Source organism: Hemitrygon akajei, chromosome 3 (genome assembly GCF_048418815.1).
Source record: "Hemitrygon akajei chromosome 3, sHemAka1.3, whole genome shotgun sequence".
Classification (NCBI taxonomy): domain Eukaryota; kingdom Metazoa; phylum Chordata; class Chondrichthyes; order Myliobatiformes; family Dasyatidae; genus Hemitrygon; species Hemitrygon akajei.
The window spans coordinates 202,305,681-202,330,279 of record NC_133126.1 but is presented as its reverse complement, the minus strand read 5'-3'; the positions used below and the strand labels follow the sequence as shown (position 1 = coordinate 202,330,279).

Below are 24,599 nucleotides of genomic sequence, written 5' to 3'. Positions count from 1 at the left end.
GAAGCATAAATTGGAAACCGATGTTCTCAGGGAAAAGTACCGAAGAAATGTGGCAAATGTTCAGCGGATATTTGCGTGGGATTCTGAGCAGATACGTTCCAATGAGACATGGTAAAAGTGGTAGGGTACAAGATCCGTGGTGCACAAAGGTCGTTGCAAATCCAGTTGAGAAGAAAAGAAAATCTTACGAAAGGCTGAAAAAACTAGGTAATGATATGAATCTAAATGATGTAATGCTAGCAGGAAGGAGCGTAAGAATGAAATTAGGAGAGCCAAAAGGGACCAAGGTAAACTATGGCGGACCGAATTAAAGAAAATCCAAAGGCATTTTCCAAGTATGTGAAGAGAAAGTGGATAAGACGTGAGAGAATAGGACCAATAAATGAGACGATGGAAAACTGTTTATGTAATCGGTGGAAATGGCGGATATACTTAATGAATACTTTCCTTTAGAATTCACTACGGAAAGCGATCTTGGCGATTGTAGGGATGACGTGCACTGAACTGAAGAGCTTGAGGATGTAGATATTAAGAAAGCGGATGTGTTGGAGATTTTGGAAAAATCAGTCTGGATGAGTCACCTGGACCGGACAGTATGTACTCCAGACTATTGTGGGAAGTGAGGGAGGAGATCCCTCAGCTTTTGACAATTATCTTTACATTGTCAATGAGGACGAGGGAGTTTCCGGAGGATTGGAGGGTTGCGGATGTTGTTCCCTTATTCAAGAAAGGGAGTAGAAATAGCCCAGAAATTTATAGACCAGCGAGTCCTATTTCAGTCGTTGGTAAGCTGCTGGAGAAGATCCTTCGAGGCAAGATTTATGCACATTCGGAGAGACATACTATGATTAGGAAAAATCAACTTGGCTTTGGCAAAGGTAGATCGTGCCTTACGAGCCTGCCTGGATATTTTCACGATGTGACCAAGCACACTGATTAAGGTAGAGCAGTTGATAAAGCGTATATGGATTTTAGGAATGCATTTTTATACGGTTCCCCATGCAAGGCTTATCAGAAGTGTAAGGAAGCATGGGATCCAAGGGAACATTGCTTTGTGGATCCAGAACTGGCTTGCCCATTGACGGCAAAGTGTCGTTCTACTTAGAAGCATAGAAATATAGAAAACCTACAGAACAATACAAGCCTTTTGGCCCACAAAATTGTGCCGAGCATGTCCCAACCATGGAAATTACGAGGCTTACTTATAGCCCTCTATTTTTCTAAGCTCCATGTGCCTATCCAAAAGTCTCTTAAAACACCCTATTGTATCTGCCTCCACCACATTTGCCGACAACCCATTTCACGCACTCACCACTACCTGAGTGAAAAACATAACCCTGACTCTCCTTTGTACCTATTCCCCACCACCTTAAACCTGTGTCCTCTTGTGGCACCATTTCAGCCCTGGAAAAAAGCCACCGACTATCCACACGATCAACGCCTCTCAACATCTTATATACCTCTATCAGGTCACCTGTCATCCTCCGTCGCTCCAAGGAGAAAAGGCCGACTTCACTCAACCTATCCTCATAAAACATGCTCCGCAATACAGGCAACATCCTTGTAAGTCACTTCTGCACCCTGTTTATGGCTTCCACATCCTTCCTGTAGTGAGGTGACCAGAACTGAGCGCAGTACTCCAAGTGGGGTCTGACAAGGGCCCTGTATAGCTGCAACATTACCTCTCGAATGCTAAATTCAATTGCACAATTGATGAACGACAATACACCATACGCCTTCTTAACCACAGTGTCAACCTGCGCAGCTTCTTTGAGCGTCCTATGCACTCGGACCCCAAGATCCCTCTGATCCTCCACACTGCCAAGAATCTTAACAATAATACTATATTCTGCCATCATATTTGACCAAACAAAATGAACCACTTCACACTAATCTGGGTTGAACCCCATCTGCCACTTTTCAGCCCAGGTTTGCATCTTATCCGTATCACACTGTAAGCTCTGACAGCCCTCCACACAACCCACAACACCTCCAACCTTTGTGACATCAGCAAACTTACTGACTTATTCACTCCACTTCCACAGCCATGCCATTTATAAAAATCACAAAGAGTAGCGTTCCAAGAACTGATCCCTGAAGCACACCATTGGCCACCGGCCTTCATTCTGATTATGACTGATTAAGACGTTCTACAAGTTTGTGAAGAGCAAGAGGATAAGATGATAGGATCTATCAAATGTGACAGTGGTAAACCTGAGCAAAAACTTAATGAGGTATTTAATGAGTACTTTATTTCAGTATTCACTATGGAAAAGGGTCTTAGTGATTGTTGTGATGAATGCAGCCGACTGAAAAACCTGAGCATGTAGATATTAAGAAAGAGGATGTGCTCAAGCTTTTGGAAAGCATCAAGTTGGAGAAGTCGCCGGGACCGGACGAAATGTACGCCAGGCTACTGTGGGAGCAAGTGAGTAGAATGCTGAGGCTCTGGCAATTATCTTGCATGCTGCAAGTGGCAGATGGAGGTCAACCCAGATAAGTGTGAGGTGGTGACATGAGGTGACATTTTGGTTAGTCAAATATGATTGCAGAATATAGCATTCATGGTAAGACTCTTGGCAGTGTGCAGGATCAGAGTAATCTTGGGGTCCGAGTCCATAGGACACTCAAAGCTGCTACGCAGGGTGACTATCTGGTTAAGAAGGCATATGGTGCACTGTCCTTCTTCAATCGCAGGATTGTGTTTAAGAGCCGAGAGGTAATGTTGCAACTATATAGGACCTGGTCAGAGCCCAGTTGGAGTTCTGTGCTCAATTCTGTTTGCCTCAATATAAGCAGCACATGCAAACTATAGAAAAGGTGCAGAGGAGATTTACAAGAATGTTGCTGGGATTGGGGCGCATGCTTTATGAGAATAGGTTGAGTGACATCGGCCTTTTTTCTTTGGAGCGACAGAAGATCAGAGGGGACTTGATAGAGGTGTACAAGATAATGAAAGGCATTGATTGAGTATATGGTCAGAGGCTTTTCCCCAGGGCTGAAATGGCTAGCACGAGAGGGCATACTTTTAAGGTGCTTGCGAGTAGGTACGGAGGAGATGTCAGGGTCTTATAAGAGACTCCTGGATGTGTAGATGAAGCTTAGAAATATAGAGGGTTATGGATACAGCCTACATAGTTCTAAGGCAGGGACGTGTTCAGCACAGCTTTGTAGGCCTAAGGGCCTGTTTTCTGTTGTATGTTCTCTTTTATGTTTCTATGTTTCTAAGGCCGAGAACGGGGTTGAGCAGGAAATAAAGAAAAATGATCAAACGATTGAATGGCGGAGCAGTCCCAATGGGCCAATTGGGCCAAAGACTGACCTATCTGTATTTGAATCGAGTAAATTAATTTGCAGTGGCATGAGAGCAGAATTTTGCTCCTAAGTCTTATAGTCTTATGGTCTTAGGTCTTCCAGCTTTTATAGCGGTTTCTGTCTTGTAATAGTAACAACACTCACGTCTCTTCCTCCACACACTACACTTCTGACACACTGCTACTGTCATTCACAGTAAGGACTGATGCCAAATCTTCATTTCGTTCAACTGCGAACACATTGTCTCTCGAAATTATTTATCCAGAATAATTTTATACCGGTCCTATATCCATTCTCTTCACTCCTCTGTTTTTTGCATACTTCAGAAAACTTTTACGATCCAGTTTGATATTGTTTGCTTTCATGCTTTTTATAGCATCTTTTTTAGTTCTAATCATTCTGTTAGTTGCTCTCTGTAGGTTTGTAAAATTTTCCGAATCTAATATCTTCACGCTGATTTCTGCTTTAGTCTGTGCACTCTCTTTTGTTTTAGGTTTAGCTTTTAATGCCCTTGTTAGCCACAGTTGTATTATCTTGCCATTTGAGTATCGATTCGTTATTGAATATATCTGCCTGCTCCTTCCTCATTTTTCCCAGAAACTCACGTGATTGCTGGTCTGCTGTGATCCCTGCCGGAATTTCCTTCCAATGTAATTTGGGTAAATCCTCTCTCACGTCACTGCAATTTGATGTACTCCATTCAAATACTGATAGATCGTAGTATACTTGTTCCATATCAAATTTCATGTTGAACCCAACCATATTCTTAACATTGGTTCCTAATGGCAGTTTACCTCAAGCTCCCTAATCAGCTGCAGATCATTAAATAGCACCCAATCCAGAATTTCTGATCATCTTGTAGGTTCAACGACAAACTGTATAAAATGCCATCTTGTAGGCATTCAACAAACTTATTAACTTCAGATCCATTGCAATCTGATTTTCACAATTGACCTGCATGTTAAAATCTTCCATGACTATCTTATCATTGTCCTTTTGATACCTTTTCTGCGTTCTGTTATAACCTGTTTTTCATGTCTCAGCTGCAGTTGAGAGGCCTGTATATAACTGCCATCAGTGTCAATTTACCCTTGTAGTTTTCCATCTCCACCTACGGCTTCAACACCTTCTGAACTTGATGGGCCGATTGGCCTAATACTGCTCCTATAGCTTATGGTCTTATGATCCTATGTCATATCTTTACACACACTTGATGCAATTCTTTACCAGCAGAGCCACACCAGCCCCTCTGGCTAACTTCCAATTACTGCGATATAACGTGTAGACTTTGACATTCAGCTCCCAACTACAACAATCCTTCAGCCATGATTTAGTGGTGGCCACACAATCCTTAATCGTGCAAGAACATCATCCACCTTATTTCGTAAACTCTGAACATTGAGACATAACACTTTGAGGGCTGTTTTTTTTAAGTTTGTCTTTTTCCTTTTGATTTTGCATTTATACTCTTCCGGCTGCAATTTTCTCTCATCATCTGCCTGCCCTTCCAGACAGTCAGACTGCACGCTATCTTCCTTTTTTATTGTCCGTCCTCTCCTCAGTCCCTTCGTTCCGGTCCACCACCCACCCCCCCCCCCCCACACCTCCCGATATATTACGTTAAACTCTCCCCAGCTTCAACAAAGCAGAACGCGAAAATATTGATTCTTCTCGCGTTCAAGTGCAACCAGTCCCGTTTATACAGCACATTGATCCCCGAGAAGTGATTCCAAAGATCCAAGAACCTGAAGCAATGTCCCCGGAACTGCTTCTCAACCAGGCATTTATCTGCCAAATCATCCTCTTTCTACCTTTGCTAGCTCATGCCCATTATGCTAAGAGGTAAAGTACCCCCATTAAGTTCATCTGCCATTTCTTAGTTACCCATTAATGCTTCACCAGCATCATTTCCAGTGGTCCAATATCAACTTTCAACTCAATTTTACTCTTTATATAACTGATAAAAAAGAAAAATAGAAATACAGAAAATTTGCAGCACAATACAGGCATTTCAGCCCACAAGGTTGTGCCGATCATGTCCCTACCCTACAAATTACTCGGCTTACATATAGCCCTCTAATTTTCTAAGCTCCATGCACCTATCAAAAAGTTTCTTAAAAGAACCTATCGTATCTTTGGTACGACAAACAGCTTTGCCGGCAGCCCATTCCACGCACTCCCCACTCTGGTTAAAAAAAAACTTACCCCTGACATCTCCTCGGTACCTACTCGCAAGCACCGTAAAATGATGTCCTCATGAGGCAACCATTTCAGCCCTGGCAAAAAGCCTCGGACTATCCATACGATCAACGCCTCTCAACATCTTATACATCTCTATCAGGTCACCTCTCTTCCTCCGTCGCAACAAGGAGAAAAGACCGAGTTCACTCAACTTATCCTCGTAAGACATGCTCCCCAATACTGGCAACGACTTTGTAAATCTCTTATGCATCCTTTCTAAGGCTTTCTCATCCTTCCTGTAGTGAGGCGACCAAAACTGAGCACAGTACTCCAAGTCGGGTCTGACTCTGGTCCTATATAGCTGCAACATTACCTCTTGGCAGCTAAATTCAGTTCCACGATTGATGAAGGCCAATACACGGTATGCCTTCTTAACCACTGAGTGAACCTGCGCAGCTGCTTTGAGGGTCCTATGGACTCGGATACCAAGATCCCTCTGCTACTCCACACAGAAAAGAGTCTTATCATTAATACTATATTCTGTCATCATATTTGACCTACCAAAATGAACCACTTCACACTTATCTCGGTTGAACACCTTCCGCCACTTCTCAGCCAGGTTTTGTATTATATCAATGTCCCGCTATAACCTCTGACAACCCTCTGCATTATACACAACACCTCCAACCTTAATGCCGTCCGAAAACTTACGAAGACATCCTTCTACTTCCTCATCCATTTCATTTATAAAAATCACGTAGGGGTCCCAGAACAGATTCCTGAGGCACTCCACTGGTCATCGACGTCCATGCAGAGTATGACCCGTCTACAACCACTCTTTACCTTCTGTGGGCAAGGCAGTTCTGGATCCACGAAGTAATGCTCCCTTGGATCCTCCTAACTTTCTCAATAAGCCTTGCAGAAAACCTTATATACTACATCTACTACTCTTCCTTTATCAATATGTTCGGTCACATTCTCAAAAAAGTTCAAACACGCCTGTAAGGCACGACCTGCCCTTGGCAAAGTCGTTCTGACTATTCCTAATCATATTATACTTCTCCAAATGTTCATAAATCCTGCCTCTCGGGATCTTCTTCATCACCTTAACAAACACTGAGTTAAGACTCACTAGTCTATAATTACCTGTTCTATCTCTACTCCCTTTCTTGAATAAAGGAGCAACATTCTCAACCCTCCAATCCTCTGGAAACTCTCCCGTCCCGATTGAGGATACAAAGACCATCGCCAGAGGTTCAGCAATCTCCTCCCTCGCCTCCCACAGTAAACTGGCGTACATCTCATCCGGGCCCGGCGACTTATACAACTTGATACTTTCCAAAGGCTCCAGTATATCCTATTCCTTAATATCCACATGCTCAAGCTTTTCACTCTGCTACAAGTCGTCGCTATTATCACCAATGAAAACTGAAGTAAAGTATTCATTAAGTACCTCTGCTATTTCCTACATGCCATACAAACTTTCCTACAGTCGCATTTTATAGGTTCCATTCTTTCAGGTTTTATCCTCCTGCTCTTCATATACTTGTAGAATGCCTTCAGGTTTTCCATAATTCTGCCCTCCAAGGCCTTTTCACGGCCTCTTCTAGCTCTCCTAATATCCTTCTTAAGCCCCTCCATGTTAGCATTAGAAACTTCCAGATCTCTAACATTACCTAGCTCTCTGAATCTTTTGTAGGCTTTTATTTCTTCTTGACCAGATTTATTACAGCCTTTGTACAACACGGTTCCTGCACTGAACCGTATCTACCCTATCTCATTGAAACGTACATACACAGAATTTCACACTAATATTCCATGAACATTTGCCACCTTTCTTCCGTGCGTTTCCTTGAGAACATCCGTTTCCAACTTAAGAATCCAATATCCTGCTACATAGCCTCATAATTCCCCTTACTCCAACTATGTAATCATATAACCACAAAACAATTACAACACGGAAACAGGACATCTCGGCCCATTTAGTCCGTGCCGAAAGCATACTCTGACCTAGTCCCACCGACCTGCACTCAGCCCATAACCCTCTATTCCTTACCTGTCCAGATACCTTTCCAATTTTTTTTAAAATGACAATATCAAACTTGCCTCTACCACTTCAACTGGAAGCTCGTTCCACACAGCTACCGCTCTCTGAGTGAAAAAGATCCCCCTCGTGTTACCCCTAAACACTTGCCTCTTAACTCTGAACAATTGTCCTCTTGTTTGAATCTCCCCTACTTTCATTGGAACAAGCCTATCCATGTCAACTCTATCTATCCCCCTCATAATTGTAAATACCTCTATCAGGTACACACTTCTTCACTCCAAAGAATAAACCTAACTTGTTCAACGTTATTTTGTAATGTACGTGCTGAAACCCAGGAAGCATACTAGTAAATCACCCCTGTACTCTCTCTATTTTGTTGACATCTTTCCTATAATTCCGTGACCAGAACTGTACACAATGCTCCAAATTTGGCCTCACCAATGCCTTGTACAATTTAAATTTACATCCCCAATCCTATACTCAATGCTCTGATTTATAAAGGCCAGCATACCAAAAGATTTATTCACCACGTTAACCACATGAGATTCCACATTCAGAGAACCATGCACCAATATTCCTATATCACTCTGTTCTACTGCATTCCTCAATGCCCTACGATTTAACATGTATGTCCTATTTTGATTAATCCTACCAAAATGTAGCACCTCACACTTATCAGCATTAAACTCCATCTGCCATCTTTCAGTCCTCCCTTCTAACTGGCCTAAATCTCTCTGCAAGCTTTGAAAACCTACTTCATTACCCACAACGCCACCTATCTTAGTGCCATCTGCATACGTCCTAATCCAATTTACCACCCCATCATCCAGATCATCAAGGTATATGACAAACAACATTGGACCCAGTACAGATCCCTGAAGCACACCACTAGTCACCGGCCTCCAACGTGACAAAGAGTTATCCACCACTACTCTCTGGCATCTCCCATCCACCCACTGTTGAATCCATTTTACTACTTCAAAATTAATATCTAACGATTCTGGCCTGATTCCGGAGGACTGGAAAATTGCAAATGTCACTCCGCTATTTAAGGAGGTGGCATGGAAGTAAAAGGCAAATTATAGACCTGGTAGCTTGTCATCGGTGGTTGGGAAGCTGTTGGTGTCGATTGTCAAGGATGAGGTTACGGAGTACCTGGAGACATATGACAAGATAGGCAGAACTCAGCATGGTTTCCTTAAAGGAAAATCCTGCCTGACAAACCTGGTGCAATTTTCTGAGGAAATTACAAGTATGCTAGACAAGGGAGATGTAGTAGATGTTGTGTATTTAGATTTTCAGAGGCCTTTGACAAGGCCTTTGACACATGAGGCTGCTAAACAAGGTAAGAGCCCATGGAATTACAGGAAAGTTACATACATGGATAGAGCGTCGGTTTATTGGCAGGAAACAGAGAGTGGGAATAAAGGGATCATATTCTGGTTGGCTGCCGGTTACCAGTGGTGTTCCGCAGGGGTCCGTGTTGGGGTTGCTTCTTTTTACGTTGTATATCAACGGTTTGGATTATAAAATAGATTGCTTTGTGGCTACATTTGATGTTGATACAAAGATAGGTTGAGAGGCTGGTAGTGCTGAGGAAACAGAGAGTCTGCAGAGAGACTTGGATAGATTGGGCGAATGGGCAAAGATCTGGCAAATGAATTACAATCTCGGAAAGTGTACGGTCATGCACTTTGGTAGAAGAAATAAACGGGCAGACTTTTATTTAAATGGGGTGAGAAATCAAAGTTCTGAGATGCAACGGGACTTGGGAGTCCTCGTGCAGGCTACCCTTAACGTTAACCTCCAGGTTGAGTTGGTGGTGAAGAAGGCGAATACAATGTTGGCATTCATTTCCAGGGGAATAGAGCATAGGAGCAGGGATGAGAAGTTGAGGCTGTATAAGGCACTGGTAAGACCTCACTTGGAATACTGTGTGCAGTTTTGGACTCCTTATTTAAGAAAGGATGTGCTGACGTTGGACAGAGTTCAGAGGATTCACTTGAATGATTCCGGGAATGAGAGGGTTAACATGTGAGGAACGTTTGACCGCTCTGGGACTGTATTTCTTGGAATTTAGAAGAATGGGGGGGGGGGGGACCTCGTAGAAACATTTCGAATGTTGAAAGGCATGGACAGAGTGGATGTAGCAAAGTTGTTTCCATTGGCGGGGGAGACTAGTACGAGAGGACATGACTTGAGGATTGCAGGACGCCCATTCAGAACGGAGATGCGAAAAAAAAATTAGCCAGAGGGTGGTGAATCTGTGGAATTTGTTGCCACGGGCGGCAGCGGAAGCCGGGTCATTGGGTGTATTTAAGGCAGAGATTGATAGGTATCTGAGTAGTCAGGGCATCAAAGGTTAATGTGAGATCGTAGGGGAATAGGACTAAAGGGGAGATTGGATCAGCTCATGATGAAATGGCGAAGCAGAATCGATGGGCCGAATGGCCGACTTCTGCTCCTTTGTCTTATGGACTTTTGGTCTTATGATTGAAACTTCTCAACTAACCTTTCGTGTTTAACCTTGTCAAAGACCTTACTGAAGTCCATATAGACAACATCCAGTCCTTTATTCTCGTAAACGTTCCTCGTAACCTCTTCAAAATATTCAATAAGTTTTGTGAAATATGACATTCCACACACAAATCCATGTCGACTCCTCCTAATCAGACCCTGTCTCTCCAGATAATTATATATACCATCTCGAAGAATATTTTCCATTAACTTACCCACCACTGACGTCAAATTTACTGGCCGATAATTGCTAGGTTTACTCTTAGAACCCTTTTTTAAACAATGGAACCACATGGGCAATACGCCAATCCTCCGGTACCATCCTCGTTTCTAATGTCATTTGAAATATTTCTGTCAGAGCCCCTGTTATTTCTACACTAACTTCCCTCAAGGTCCTAGGGAATATCGTGTCAGGATCCAGAGACTTATCCAGTTTTATATTGTTTAAAAGCGGCAGTACTTCCTCTTCATTAATCATCATAGTTTCCATAACTACCCTACTTGTTTCCCTTACCTTACACATTTCAATATCCTTCTCCTTAGTTAATACCGAAGAAAAGGAATTGTTCAAAATCTCCACTATCTCTTTTGGCTCCACACATAGCTGTCCACTCTGATTCTCTAAAGGACCAATTTTATACCTCACTATCCCTTTTTTTTAATATAACTGTAGAAACACTTTGGATTTATTTTCACCTTACTTGCCAAAGCAACCTCATATCTTCTTTTAGTTGTTCTATTTTTTTTTCTTAAGATTCTTTCCACATTCTTTATATTCCTCGAGCACCTCATTTACTCCATGCTGCCTATAACTAAACGCTTTTCTACCTTCTCGGTTCCTATCTGTCCCCAATTCCATTGTAAATGAGAAAGAATTATAATCGTTATCTCCAAAGTGCTCTCCCATTCAGAGATCTAACACCTCACCAAGTTGATTTTCCATTACCAAATCAGGTACAGCCTCTCCTCTTGTAGGCTTATATACATATTGTGTCAACAAATTTCCCTGAACACAGCTAACAAGCTTTACCCCAGCTAAACCCCTTGTTCCAGAGAGATGTCAATGGATATTAGGGAAATTAAAATCTCCCATCACGACAACTCTGTTATTATTACACCTTTCCTGGACCAGTTCCCCTATCTGCTCCTCGATATCCTTGTTACTACTGGTCGGCCTATAAAAAACACTCAGCAAATTTATTGACCCCTTCCTATTCTTAATCTCCACCTACATAGACTCCGTAGACAATCCGCCCCATGACGTCCACGTTTTCTGCAGCCGTGACGTTACCCCTGATCTACAGTGCCACGCCCCCACCTCCGTTGCCTACCTCCCTGTCCCTTCTAAAACATCTAAAACCCGGCACTTGAAGTAACCATTTCTGTCCCTTACCTATCCAATTTTCTGTAATGGCCATCACATCATATATCCAAATAGTAATGAACGCCCTAATCTTATGTGCTTTGTTCGCAATACTCCTTGTGTTAAAATAGATACATCTCAAACCTTCGGTCTGGGGGCATCCCTTCTCTATCACCTGCCTATCCTCCCTCACACGTTGTCTCATATCTTTCTCTACTTGAGAGCTAAACGCTCTTCCCCAGTCTCTTTAGATTGGCACCTGACAACTTTTTTATCACATACAAACCTTTGATTTCTGTCCACACAAGATGCCATTTATCGTCCTCCACCTCACCATCTGCTCTAAAACTCTGGTTCCACTCCCCTTGCAAATCTATTTTAAACCTCCCGGAGCGGCACTAGCTAACCTACCCGCAAGGATGTAAGTCCCCTTCCATTTCAGGTGCAGACTGTCCCGTCGGAACAGGTCCTACTTTCCCTGGAACAAAACCCAATTGTCCAGAAACATGAAGCCCTCCATCCTGCACCATTTCCTTAGCCACGTATTTATCTACATTATCTTCCTATTTCTTACCCCGCTAGCACAGGGCACGGGGAGCAATCCTGAGATTGCAAACCTGCAGGTCCTGCCCTGCAACTTTGCACCGAACACCCTACACTCTCTTTGCAGAACCTCCTCCTTCTGCCGATCCACGGCATTGGTCCCTACATGGACCACGATATCTGGTTGCTCACCATCCGTCCTGACAATACTTTTGAATCCTTTACATTACTGGATCGTATGCACTCATATTGCAACTTTTACCTTCTTATTGATTTGTTGTTGCCTTTTGTTAGATCTTCCAAATCATCTGTCTTCCCACTGATCTCCGCTATCTTATATGCCGTTGTCTTGGCTTTCATGCAGTCTAACATCCAGTGATCACTTTTTGATTGCAAGACCCTGTTGAACATAGCTAATGTAGAATACTGCAAATCTGATTCACCAACTCATTGGTGGACAGAGGGGGAGTTGGGTGGCATTGGTTATTGAGAGGACAAGAGCCTAAGCGGCAGTATTGTCTGTTTAGCTCTGCCCAAGAAAGAGATGTCGGAGCAATATGACGCGGCCGAAGTTGGTGCTTCCCAACCAATCCCCCCCACCCCGTGTTTGCTCAGCAGAAGACAAGTCGTATTCTGTTCTACTGCAGATTGCCACAATGTTCATGGGACTTGGTCTTGGATTATATTTTTCCATTATTCTACTTTACTGATACCTTATATGCGCTCTATCTGCCTTGCACTGTGAATTACCTGCAAGCCTACTGGGCTCCAAACAGTCTATCAACAGGTAAGGTAACACTTCACCTGAAAAATCCTGGGTCATCTAGTATATCCGATGCTCCCGATGTGCCCTCCTACAATGGTGAGACCCAGCACAAGTTGGGAGAACGCTTTATCGATCACCTCCACTCCATACGCCAAAAGCAGAAATACCCATTGGCCAACAATTTTAATTTCTTTCCCCATTACCATTGCAAAATGTTGGTTCATGACCTCCTCTTCCGCAACGATGAGGCCACTCTCCAGATGGAGGAGCAACACCTCATATTCCATCCAAGTAGCCTACAACCTGATGTCATGAATATTAAATTTTCCTTCCTGTATACAAAAACGTCCCCTTTCCCTCTTCTATTCCTAGCTCTCTAGCCCTTTACCTCTTCTCACCTTCCTATCATTTTCCCGTGGGTCCCTTCCTTCTCCCCCTGCTCCTATAGCCCACCCTTCACTCTTATCAGATTCACTCCTCTCCAGCCCTTGTGATAAGGCATTTGACAAGGTTCCACACGGTAGGCTTATTCAGAAAGTCAGAAGGCATGGGATCCAGGGAAGTTTGGCCAGGTGAATTCAGAATTGGATTGCCTGCAGAAGGCAGAGGGTTGTGCTGGAGGGAGTACATTCAGATTGGAGGGTTGTGACTAGTGGTGTCCCACAAAGATCTGATCTAGGACATATACCTTTTTGTGATTTTTATTAACGACTTCGATGTGGGGGTAGAAGGGTGGATTGGCAAGTTTGCAGATGATACAAAGGTTGGTGGTGTTGTAGATAGTGTAGTGGATTGTCGAAGATTGCAGAGAGACATTGATAGGATGCAGAAGTGGGCTCAGAAGTGCAAGATGGAGTTCAACCCGGAGAAGTGTGAGTTGGTACACTTTGGAAGGACAAACTCCAAGGCAGAGTACAAAGTAAATGGCAGGATACTTGGTAGTGTGGAGGAGCAGAGGGATCTGTGGGTACATGTCCACAGATCCCTGAAAGTTGCCTCACAGATAGATAGGGTAGTTAAGAAAGCTTATGGGGTGTTAGCTTTCATAAGTCGAGGGATAGAGTTTAAGAGACGCGATGTAATGATGAAGCTCTGTAAAACTCTAGTTAGGCCACACTTGTGGTATTGTGTCCAGTTCTGGTCGCCTCACTACAGGAAGGATGTGGAAGCATTGGAAAGGGTACAGAGGAGATTTACCAGGATGCTGCCTGGTTTAGAGAGTATGGATTGTGATTAGAGATTAAGGGAGCTAGGGTTTTACTCTTTGGAGAGAAGGCGGATGAGAGGAGACATGATAGAGGTGTACAAGATATTAAAAGGTATACACAGAGTGGACAGCCAGCGCCTCTTCCCGAGAGCGCCACTGCTCAGTACAAGAGGACATGGCTTTAAGGTAAGGGGATAGAAGTTCTAGGGGGCTAGTAGAGAAAGGTTTTTCACTTCGAGAGTGGTTGCTGCGTGGAATGCACTGCCTGAGTCAGTGGTGGAGGCAGATACAATAGTGAAGTTTAAGAGACTACTAGACAGGTATATGGAGGAATTTCAGGTGGGGATTATATGTGAGGCAGGGTTTGAGGGTCGGCACGACATTGGGGGCCCAAGGGCCTGTAATGTGCTATAATATTCAATGTTCTATGTTCTGTGCAGTCCCTAACATCCATGGTTGCCTACTCCGGCCATTTGAGAACTTCTTCCTCAGTGGGACGTGACTTTCCTGCGCTTTGTGAACTATTTCCAGAAACTTCAGTCATCTCTGCTCTGCCGCCAAACACCAGTATCCTTCTCCAATCCGTCTACTCTCTTTTGTTTCTGCCGATTCCTTTATTCCATTGCGACACTGATTCATATGTCTTTTGCTTCGCTCCATCAGATTGCAGTATTAGATATGAATCGAATCATATTATGATCACAGCATCTCAAGGGTTATTCACATTAAGCTCCCTAAAAGTTCTCGGCTATTGCAGAGCAACAAATCTAAGACAGCCTTTCCGTGACTGAGCTGAAACACAAATTGCTCTGAAAAGCTATTTCGTGGGCACTGAACAAGTTTCCTCCCTTGCGATGCTTCAGCAACCTGATTTTCCCAATCCCCCTGTACATTGAAATTCCTGATAATAATTGTGTCATTGTACTAATATGCATGCAGTGTCGCTCTCCCTTTGCAACCTCAACCCTATACCTTGCCCATTATTTGGGGGCTGTATATGCTTGCCATTCTGTTTTACATTTCACCCTTGCAGTTTCTTCACTCCAGCCACAAAGATTCAACATTCTCTGACCCTATGTCAATAAAGATATAATTGCATCCCTTACCAACAAAGCCATTCCACAGCCTTTGGCTTCCTACCTATCCTTTTGGTACAAAATATATTATTTGATGTTATGATCCCAAACATGGTCTTTTCTTAGACACGACTCAGTGATGCTAACAACGTCATACCGACCAATTTTTAACTGCCCCACGGGTACGTCCACCTTATTACGAACGTTACACGCATTTAATACTGCATTATCAGTCATCCTTTCATTACCCTTTGGAATATCGCTTCTCTGGTGCAATCCACGTCATTGCTCTGTCTGGATTTGTACACAATCCTTACACATATGATACATCCTCTATCCGCTTGTCAACCTTATATATTCTTCCCTAATATAAAACATGTCCAGCATGCGTGATCACATAGATAATTTCGGTTGGAAAACGTTATTTAATCTCGTTAAATCTGTTCAACATAGCACATTTACTGAAGATCTTTTACCTTGTGCCTATAATCCGCAGGACACAGAGAGCCCAGACTAGTTGATGGCTACGACAACTGTTCTGGAAGACTAGAAATACAACATGGAGAGACTTGGGGAACGGTGTGTGATTCGCATTTAGATTTGCAGGACGCGCTTGTGGTGTGCAGTTCGTTGAAATGCGGCGACGCGACATTAGTAATCGGAGGGGCATATTTTGGAGAGGGCAGTGCTCCCATGTGGCAGGATTCCTATGAATGTCAAGGCAATGAGACCTTTTTATGGGATTGTGCTACCACGCGAAGGAATGAACCCAATTGTTCACGTAAAAGGACTGTCAGCGTCATTTGTTCAGGTAGGCGCTTCATTCGTTTGTTTTTAACTTGGATTTGGGTGGCGGTAACAGGCAACAGCAAGAGTAGAATCGCTTATATATGCGGCATAGTATGTGATCTTCCTGACAAATCAAAATATCAGCTTGGATCTTTAAGCCATAATATTTGTAAAGAGAAGAATTTACACATCAAAAGATATGGGCTGCATAATCAATCTTTTGTGTAGTGTATAAAAATTTTAAAAAGCTGTAATCTATTGCCTTGAAACAGTTTTATTAATATGATCGGTGGAGAAATTTGAATCTTTGGAGTAGCACAATCGTTTTGTACAAAAGCAATGGAATTCAAAGCAATAACATCACACCTGTAACACTGGTAGTCTACCATTCTCGTTCACCTGGCGAAAATTAACCTCATATCAAGTATCTTCCATTTCAGGCTGATTTGCTGTTCTGCGGGATGTTTGTAAAACCTGTTATTTTAGCTTTTCGGGAAGTTCCCCTCACTTTTTAACGTACATTGTTTTTTTGATTGCACTATCATTTTGTGCTGCATAGAGCCTTTAATTTTCAGGACCCTCTGTGTTGCTTATCCCCAGCAATCCTTTCTTACCAGTTCTTTACCATTCCTACCCACCTGGATTCACCTGTCACCCTCTCGGTTGTACTATGCCTCTGTCTCCCACCTCTTCATTCTAGCGTCTTTCTTTCCAGACCTGATGGAGGATCTCGGCCCGAAGCGTCGACGTCAAATTTTTACTCCATTCTATGAATGCTGCTTGACCTGCTGAGTTCCTCCAGCAGATTGTCAGTGTTGCAATGGTGATCTGGCTTCTCACAGTACATTCCCCTCGAAGTAAAAAAGATACACTGTTTTCCCGTTTCGAACGAATTCCCCCTACAAATAAAGCAGCCCATGGCTGGTCGCAAAATAGCTTATACTACACTCGTGTATGGACTGATAATTAGATAGTTAACTGAACACAATACTGCTAAATACAGTATAACGAGATTTTTATTTTTATTATTGTAAGATTTACGTGAACGCAGAGCTCCACCGCCCAGAAGCTCGCATAGTTAATACTGGACTAACCCCAGACTATTTACAATGTCGAATTAACGTAATAAACTGTAGGTATTGGAGTGGGGGGACAAACTGGAACACGCGACGGAAAACCACGCACTCACAAAAGTCTTACAGACAGCATCAGAATCGAGCTCCGAACTCCGCAATTTCTCTCGCTGTAATAAATCTACGCTAACCGCGCTAACGGCCACATATGGGGTATAATGGAACATTGACATACACTGATGCAGATTTGACATTACCGGTAACCAACTTCCGTTTGCGTTCAAACATTAGTGACCTCTGGTGTTCGTGTTTTCCTTTCACTTTACTTCTATGATGACTAAATGTGGTTTTACATTTATCCTCCATGTATTCAGATTGCATAAGCGTTTAAATGGCAACTAACTAACATTGGCAACATTTCAGAAGCTGGCTTGCTGAGGATTTTTGGGATTATCTGATTCTATTCCATCTTAAGCTGTCGTTGAACAGTTTTGTTTTTTATCTAATTACAAACTACCACCTGGTGAGCTATAAGTTCCGTTCTTCATCATATTCAGGCCATTCTGCACATTGCATCATGAACTGTCTTGTTCACCTTTCTCTTTTATTTCGCAGTATCATTTTTGTTTGCATTTGCGCTGTAGAATATTGTTCCTCATGAATGCATTTGAGAAGTGCAAGGCTTATTTGAGGTTGAACATCTAAAGACGATGTAGAAAAATGAGTCCTGAAGTTCAAGTTCAATATTGTTTAAAATCATTTCTTTTGGTGAGTGGATGTGTGGAGGTGTTCACCAGCCTTACGCTTTGGGGGATGTAACTGCTTTTGAGTCGGCCTGTTCCGGCGTGGATGCTACCTCAACCTCTCCATGATGGGGACATCAAAAACAGTCCACGAGCAGGACGACTGGAGCCTGTTATTTCTGCAAGCTTAAGAAAGTTTGCCTTTGTAACAAACCATTGTTTTCGTTGTAACTACACTTAAGGTCAAAAAGGGCCGCGACTCGTCGGTGGCAAGAACGCCTGCTCCGGTAGAGTGGAAGTGCTACGGGGAGAAACCTGGGGAACAGTCTGCGATGCTTACTGGGATTTGAAGGACGCGGCCGTGGTCTGCAATCATCTCCATTGTGGAAAAGCCTTATCAGCGCCTGTTGGAGCATTCTTTGGTCAGGGAACAGGAATGATATGGAATGATATAAACGAATGTCGTGGCAATGAGATGCGGTTGAATGAATGCCTCATTGCATCATGGGGCCAACATCAGTGTACACACGATCGGGACGCCAGTGTGATCTGTTCCGGTAGGTGATTCACCTTTCAGTATCACACATGATTAAACACTTACGCGCTTTAGTCTTAAATGTAGAAAAGTTTCCTGTTGGAAATCTTCATTTTAATATTGTACCGATATTCGTACCTCCTCTGTTGGTGGGCCAGCGAAGAAAATTTTAAACATTGCAAATCGTCATACAGAAACAATTCAGCCTCTTAACAAGGGAGACAAATTTCCAGTTTGAAGTTTGGCCATTACAGTAGTTTGTAATTCGTATCAGTATGTAAATAAAATTGTTTAAAGAGCGTTAGTGGGAATTACATTACAGCCATGTGACGGGCTGTGGTAATTTTCAAGTCGAAGTTATGAAGTGGCAGGTAAATCATAATAAGGGAATCTCTGCGCCGTTTATGTAGGTACATTGTTAGAAAGAGTTAAAGAAAGATTGAAGCTATAAACCAAATGAGCGTAACAGCTGAATACTTCTCGATCCTGCATAATTATTCTTCGTATTATCAATGCCCTAAACAAAATAGCTATGGAGGTAAAGAGCGCATTATGGACTTATGACATGTTCCATGCTTCGTACCAGTTCCAAGAAGTTAAGATTATAATTTCTCACCAGAGTATCTATCGATATTCCACATACCCCTGCTTTTTTGCTGCATCATTTATTTTATTCATTCGTCAGTTTGTTTTGTTTTTACTGGTTTATTAATTTATTTAGAGTTACGGCACGCTTCCGATTCTCTCAGCCACATAGCCAGTAATCCCTAATAATCGATAGCCTAATCACAGGACAATCTACGATGACCAATTTAGCTTCCAACAAATACTTCGTTGTACTATTGGAGGAAACTGGAGGAACTGGAGGAGGTCCAAGCGTTCCATGTTCAGAACATACAAACTCCTTAAAGATAATGTCCATATTGAACTGCGAACTCCCATACCCCAAGCTATAATACCGTCGGAATCACCGCTACGCTTCTGTAGCGCTTCATATCCAATATAATATAACTCCTAAATAATCCCTACATTATGCATGTAGCAAGATATCGTAATAAGCAACCAAGATGATAAGGAGGATCGACACAATGCACCGACCACTATTACCCACACCGCCAGGCCAAAATTACTAAAGGGAGGATCATAATTTTCGGATCATTGGATTAATGTATTGGAAAACTATTGGATTTGTTGCTTTCCGAAATCGACTCTATAGAATAGTTGCAAACGCTTCGATTTGATTAATTTCGGCCACGTATTCTTCCCAGTTATGTGTACGTGTATTTTTTTCACAAATTGCTGAATTGAAACCTTAAATTATATGGATTAAACAATTATAATTTTACAGAGGACCACTGGCAGTTGCGACTAGCTGATGGAGAGGGCCGATGCGATGGCCGAGTGGAGGTTTATCACAGACGTGTCTGGGGCAGAGTGACTGATACACTGTGGGATTTCACAGCGGCAGATGTGGTATGCAGACAGTTGAACTGTGGCTCCGCAGTAAATATTTACAAGCACTGGAAGTATGGAATCGGGAAAGGAAATGTGTTGATGAGCAATGTCAGTTGCAATGGGAATGAGCATTACCTTTGGAAATGCAATTTCACACAACCAGACAACTTAACTATCGGTGATGACGTTGGCGTATTTTGTTCTGGTAAGAACTTTTAGTCCTTCATAAAATTCATAATGACGGTGCATATTATAGTGATTAACACTATTGCCGATCATCTGACATTGTTGAAAATGTGAACTAAAACATAAACTTTGGATATTTTAAGCGTTTCCGGAAACACGTGAAAAGATATACCAAGCTTAACATATAGGGGGAAACAGCATTATTTATTTTTTCCTTCATTTCTTTATCTATCCGTATATCTATGTATATGTATATCTAATTGTGTGTTTGTTTATTTATCTGTCCATTTATTTATTTATTTATAGATATAGCGCGGAAAATACACTTTGGGCCCACGATCTGCACCACCTAACGTCTCACTTACAGTACTTAACGCTAGTTGAATCCCAGGACAACTTACAAGGACTAATTAATATCCTAACCATACGACTTTGGACTGTGCGAGGAAGCCAGGGCCCCTGCGGAAACACATGTGGTTGCGGGAAGAACGTACATATTCCTGACAGGAAAGATTAGAACAGATCACTGACCTCAGACGCTCCGATCTCAATAGTGTTGTGCTTATCGCTACATTGCCATGGACCCTACACCATAAATCGTTTTATCTTTGCAGCTGTTCTGCAGTAATTCTAAATATCACTACTCTGTCTAATGGACATGCCGCTTAGCTGTTCGTCAAACTTCCACCTTCCCCTTAACCTCTGTCCTCATCTCTGTTCAAAGTGCATGATGCTCTGTTCTGAGGATGTGCCCTCTTGTGGGAAAGTTTCCCACTATCGGAGACATGTTCGCCACATCCACACTATCTTACCCTTTCAATATTCGGTGGATATTTATGAATGTACAGCACCCGAAACGCCCACTCCCCATTTTTCTGAACTCCAACTAGTTCAGGTCCAGAGCTTCTTGGGATCACACTTGTGAAATTCCTCTGGGATTTCTGCACAGTTGGTACATCTTTTCTTGTATAAGTGGCCCAGAACTGCTCACAATACTCTTTGTGTGGAACAATTATCTTAAAAAACCTTAGCATTACAATCGTGCTTTTATATTCTTGTCATCTGGAAATGAATTGCAGCATTTCAGTTTTCTACCATACAATGGATTCAAACTACTAATTAACTTCAAGGAATTCTGAATGAGAGTTCACTGGTCCCTTTACACCTCCGGTTGTTAGTTTTCTACTCGTTTAGAAAATACTGTAAGTCTCTATTCCTTCTATCCCTGTGCATCACCATACTCTTCCCGACCCCGTATTCCATCTTGCACTTCTTTGTCAGTTCTGATCTGACCAAATGATTTAGCAGACTTCTGCCTCCTGAAAACTACCTGCCCCTCATAAGCTTTGTATTGTCCATAAAAACATCAATTTGGACATTTGGTTCATTAAAAAAAAGTCGAAACAGGGGGTTCGAACACCGACACTGTGGAGCACCTCCTGGTCATTTGTGTTGCCACATTTTGCGTCCTGCAATTCAGTTAATCCTCTTTCCACGTGAGTATATTTCTTGAAATATCATGTGTTCTTATTTTGTTTAATGGCCTCATGTGGCGCACTCTGGAAATCTCGGTAAACTACACCTACTGAATTCGCTTTATATATATATATCGCCCGATATTTCCTCAAATAAATCCAACAGAATTGTCATGAGAGCTTTCCCCTTAAAGAAACCATGCTGACATCTGCCTACTTTATTATCTGCCGCAGAGTACCGCTAAAAAGTCCCTTCAGATATTTAAATATCCCTTCAGATAATTAAGATCCCAAGCGCTGCATAGATTTCATTCAGATACGACACGGTTAAAGTTTTCATTATTTTCTGCTGCATACAGCGATTTTCTGAATGCGAAGAACGCAATTGGCCGAAGGCACCGCTCTGATGAATCCAAGCTTCAATAACATATCCCCCTTTCTTCTTATCAACAACCAAACTTTTTCGACTGTATATGATGATCCACATGATAACTCTCTGTTCAGGCTGCATGATTGGAAGTGTTATTCAAGATGTTTTCAAATCATTTAATTCATATTATTTCGTGTTGCAGATAATATTCCCGTAAGGCTGATGAATGGCGGAAGTCGTTGTGCCGGAAGGGTAGAAGTTTATTACAATGGATCGTGGGGGACTGTATGCGATGACGCATGGGATTTAACAGATGCTCATGTTGTCTGCAAAGAAATGAATTGTGGGTTTGCTGTTAATGCCACTGTTTCCAGTTGGTTTGGCCAAGGTGTAGGCCCTATTTGGATGGATAACCTGAACTGTTCAACGAACATTTCCGCCTTGTGGAAATGTCCGTCGAGACCATGGGGTGACAACAATTGCATTCACAAAGAAGATGCTGGAGTTATCTGTTCGGGTAAGGAATGACTGCAGACATGCATGGGTTATCACAACAGCTGAAGGTCAAGCTCCAACATGCATGTGAAGAAGAGGACAGGCCATGTTCATCATTGGATTTCATATTATGATAGCGGAACCATTGCAGGGTCATAAATTGTACAGTTGTTTATGAGTGAATAAGCCATGCACTTTTTTGACGTTAGAAAATGTCTGCATGGTAAACGACAGTTAGTTCTATTCGTGATAATGGACTATCTGATTTTGATCCACTGTTAGTGCAAACGCCCCAATAAAATCTGAATTAATATACATATATACAAACTATAAAAATATATTGTGAGCGAATATTGAACTGGACCCTATCCAGTTTGCCTCAACGGATCGCGTTCTTGCGTGAGTCTTTCATATACAGTAACATCATGCCCCAAGCTACCGATTTCAACAGAGTGGCCACATGCAAACTTAATCCTCTCTTACCTTTGCATAGCCTGTTTTGGGATGAGCCATACTACACTGACTCTACCTTCCCTTTTAGTTAGTTGAAAAAAAATCCTTTGCCCAATTTTGCAGACTCTATGATGAATGCAGAACCAGTCGAAATTTATTCAGCAAAGAGCAAAGGGAGAGCATCTTATGTAGTTAAGGTTTAGGTCTTCGATCCTCCACAATTTCGACATTGACACACTTCTGTAAAACTGCTACTCCTATCGAAATTGAAGTTCTTAGAATGTCATCAGGATTCCAACATTTGTTAAAATTACATCTTAAAAGGCTATTTCAGAATCAGAATCAATACTATGTTCAAAGTCTTGGGCATATGTCGTGCAACTTGTATTTTTTGCGAAGGGAGTACATTGGAATGCATAAAAATATTAAAAAACATAAATTGCTTTAAAAATGATATTTGCACATGAATTTATAACTTAACTTTAATGAGTTGCAAAACAAAGAGAGAAAAGTGGAAAAATAAAGAGGTAGAGTATATGGGTTTATTGTCCCTACGGTCGTCAGATAGTGCTCGGGGAGAAATTGATCCTTAAACATTAAACCTTTGAAACATCATACATTTGAAACATCATAGCTCTTTGCGTTTTTAAAATCATATCTTTCGAAGATGTCCTTTATGCTGGGCAAACTATTGTCCAGTGCAGCAGGCAGAGAGAGCGAGAGAGAGAGATATATATTAATTGTTTATAACGTCCATTATGTTAGAATTTAAAGCCATATTTTTATTACTTTTTCTTCAGAACATAGGGAAATAAGGTTGGTAAATGGGAAGAATCCCTGCCAGGGCAGACTTGAGGTTCTCTTTAACGGAACATGGGGAACAGTTTGCTCTGATTTATTTGGAATTGAGAATGCACAAGTCGTTTGCTCCCAGCTCAACTGTGGCTCAGCAATATCAGTCGTAGCCGAAGGCACATTTGGAGAGGGGACTGGACCGATCTGGTTGGATGACATTAGATGTCGTTTTGAAGATTCACTTTTATGGCAATGCCCATCTTCAACTTGGGGCCAACACAACTGCAAACACCAAGAGGATGTCGGGATCATTTGTTCAGGTAATTATCTGAAAACTTAATGACCTGTATTTGGAACATATCACTCAAATGGTGATGCTAATTTGTTTTCCAGAATTACGGCCGCCGAAACACCGAATTGACTGGGCCAAGCTGAAAAAAGGAGTCGACCCATTTCCCGAAGATTCCGGTAATTATAAACATAAAACCATATAAAAATTACAGCACGGAAACAATCTATCTCGGCCCTTCTAGGCCGTGCCGAAGGCTTACTCTCACGTAGTCCCACCTACCTGCACTCAGCCCATAACCCTCCATTCCTTTCCTGTCCATATACTTATCCATTTATTAAAAATGACAAAATCGAACTTGCTTGTACCACTTCTACTGGAAGCTCGCTCCATACAGCTACCACTTTCTGAGTAACGAAACTCCCGCTCATGTTACCCCTAAACATTTGCCCCTTAACAACTCAACTTTTGTCTTCTTGTTTGAATCTCCGCTAATCTCAATGGAAACAACCTATCCACATCAACTGTTTCTATCCCCCTCATAACTTTAAATACCTCTATCGTCCCCCCTCAGCCTTCTACGCTCCAAAGAATAAAGACCTAACTTGTTCAACCTTTCTGTGTAACTTAAGCGCTGAAACCCAGGTAATATCCCAATAAATCTCCTCTGTACTCTCTCTAATTGGTGACATCAGTCCTGTAATTCGGAGACAGAACTGTACAAAATACTCCAAATTTGGCCTCACCAATGCATTGTACATATTTAACATTACATCCCAACTCCTATACTCAAAACTCTCATATATAAATCCAGCATACCAAAAACTTTCTTTAACACCCTATGCACATGAGATTCCACCTTCAGGGAACTATGCATCATTATTCCTATATCACTTTGTTCTACTGCGTTCCTCAATGCCCTACCA

The 24,599-nt window shown here is 42.2% G+C and overlaps 1 protein-coding gene across 1 annotated transcript in view; it reads left to right on the top strand.

The window, feature by feature from the left end:
• The window catches only part of LOC140724673 (scavenger receptor cysteine-rich domain-containing group B protein-like), a 50,415-nt gene that overhangs the window by 7,819 nt on the left and 17,997 nt on the right, over positions 1–24,599 (top strand). The window contains exons 3-6 of the mRNA XM_073039098.1: positions 17,863–18,177; positions 21,844–22,158; positions 23,390–23,704; positions 23,778–23,852. Of these exons, the coding sequence (XP_072895199.1) occupies positions 17,863–18,177; positions 21,844–22,158; positions 23,390–23,704; positions 23,778–23,852 (1,020 nt within the window). The remainder of the gene's footprint in view (positions 1–17,862; positions 18,178–21,843; positions 22,159–23,389; positions 23,705–23,777; positions 23,853–24,599) is intronic.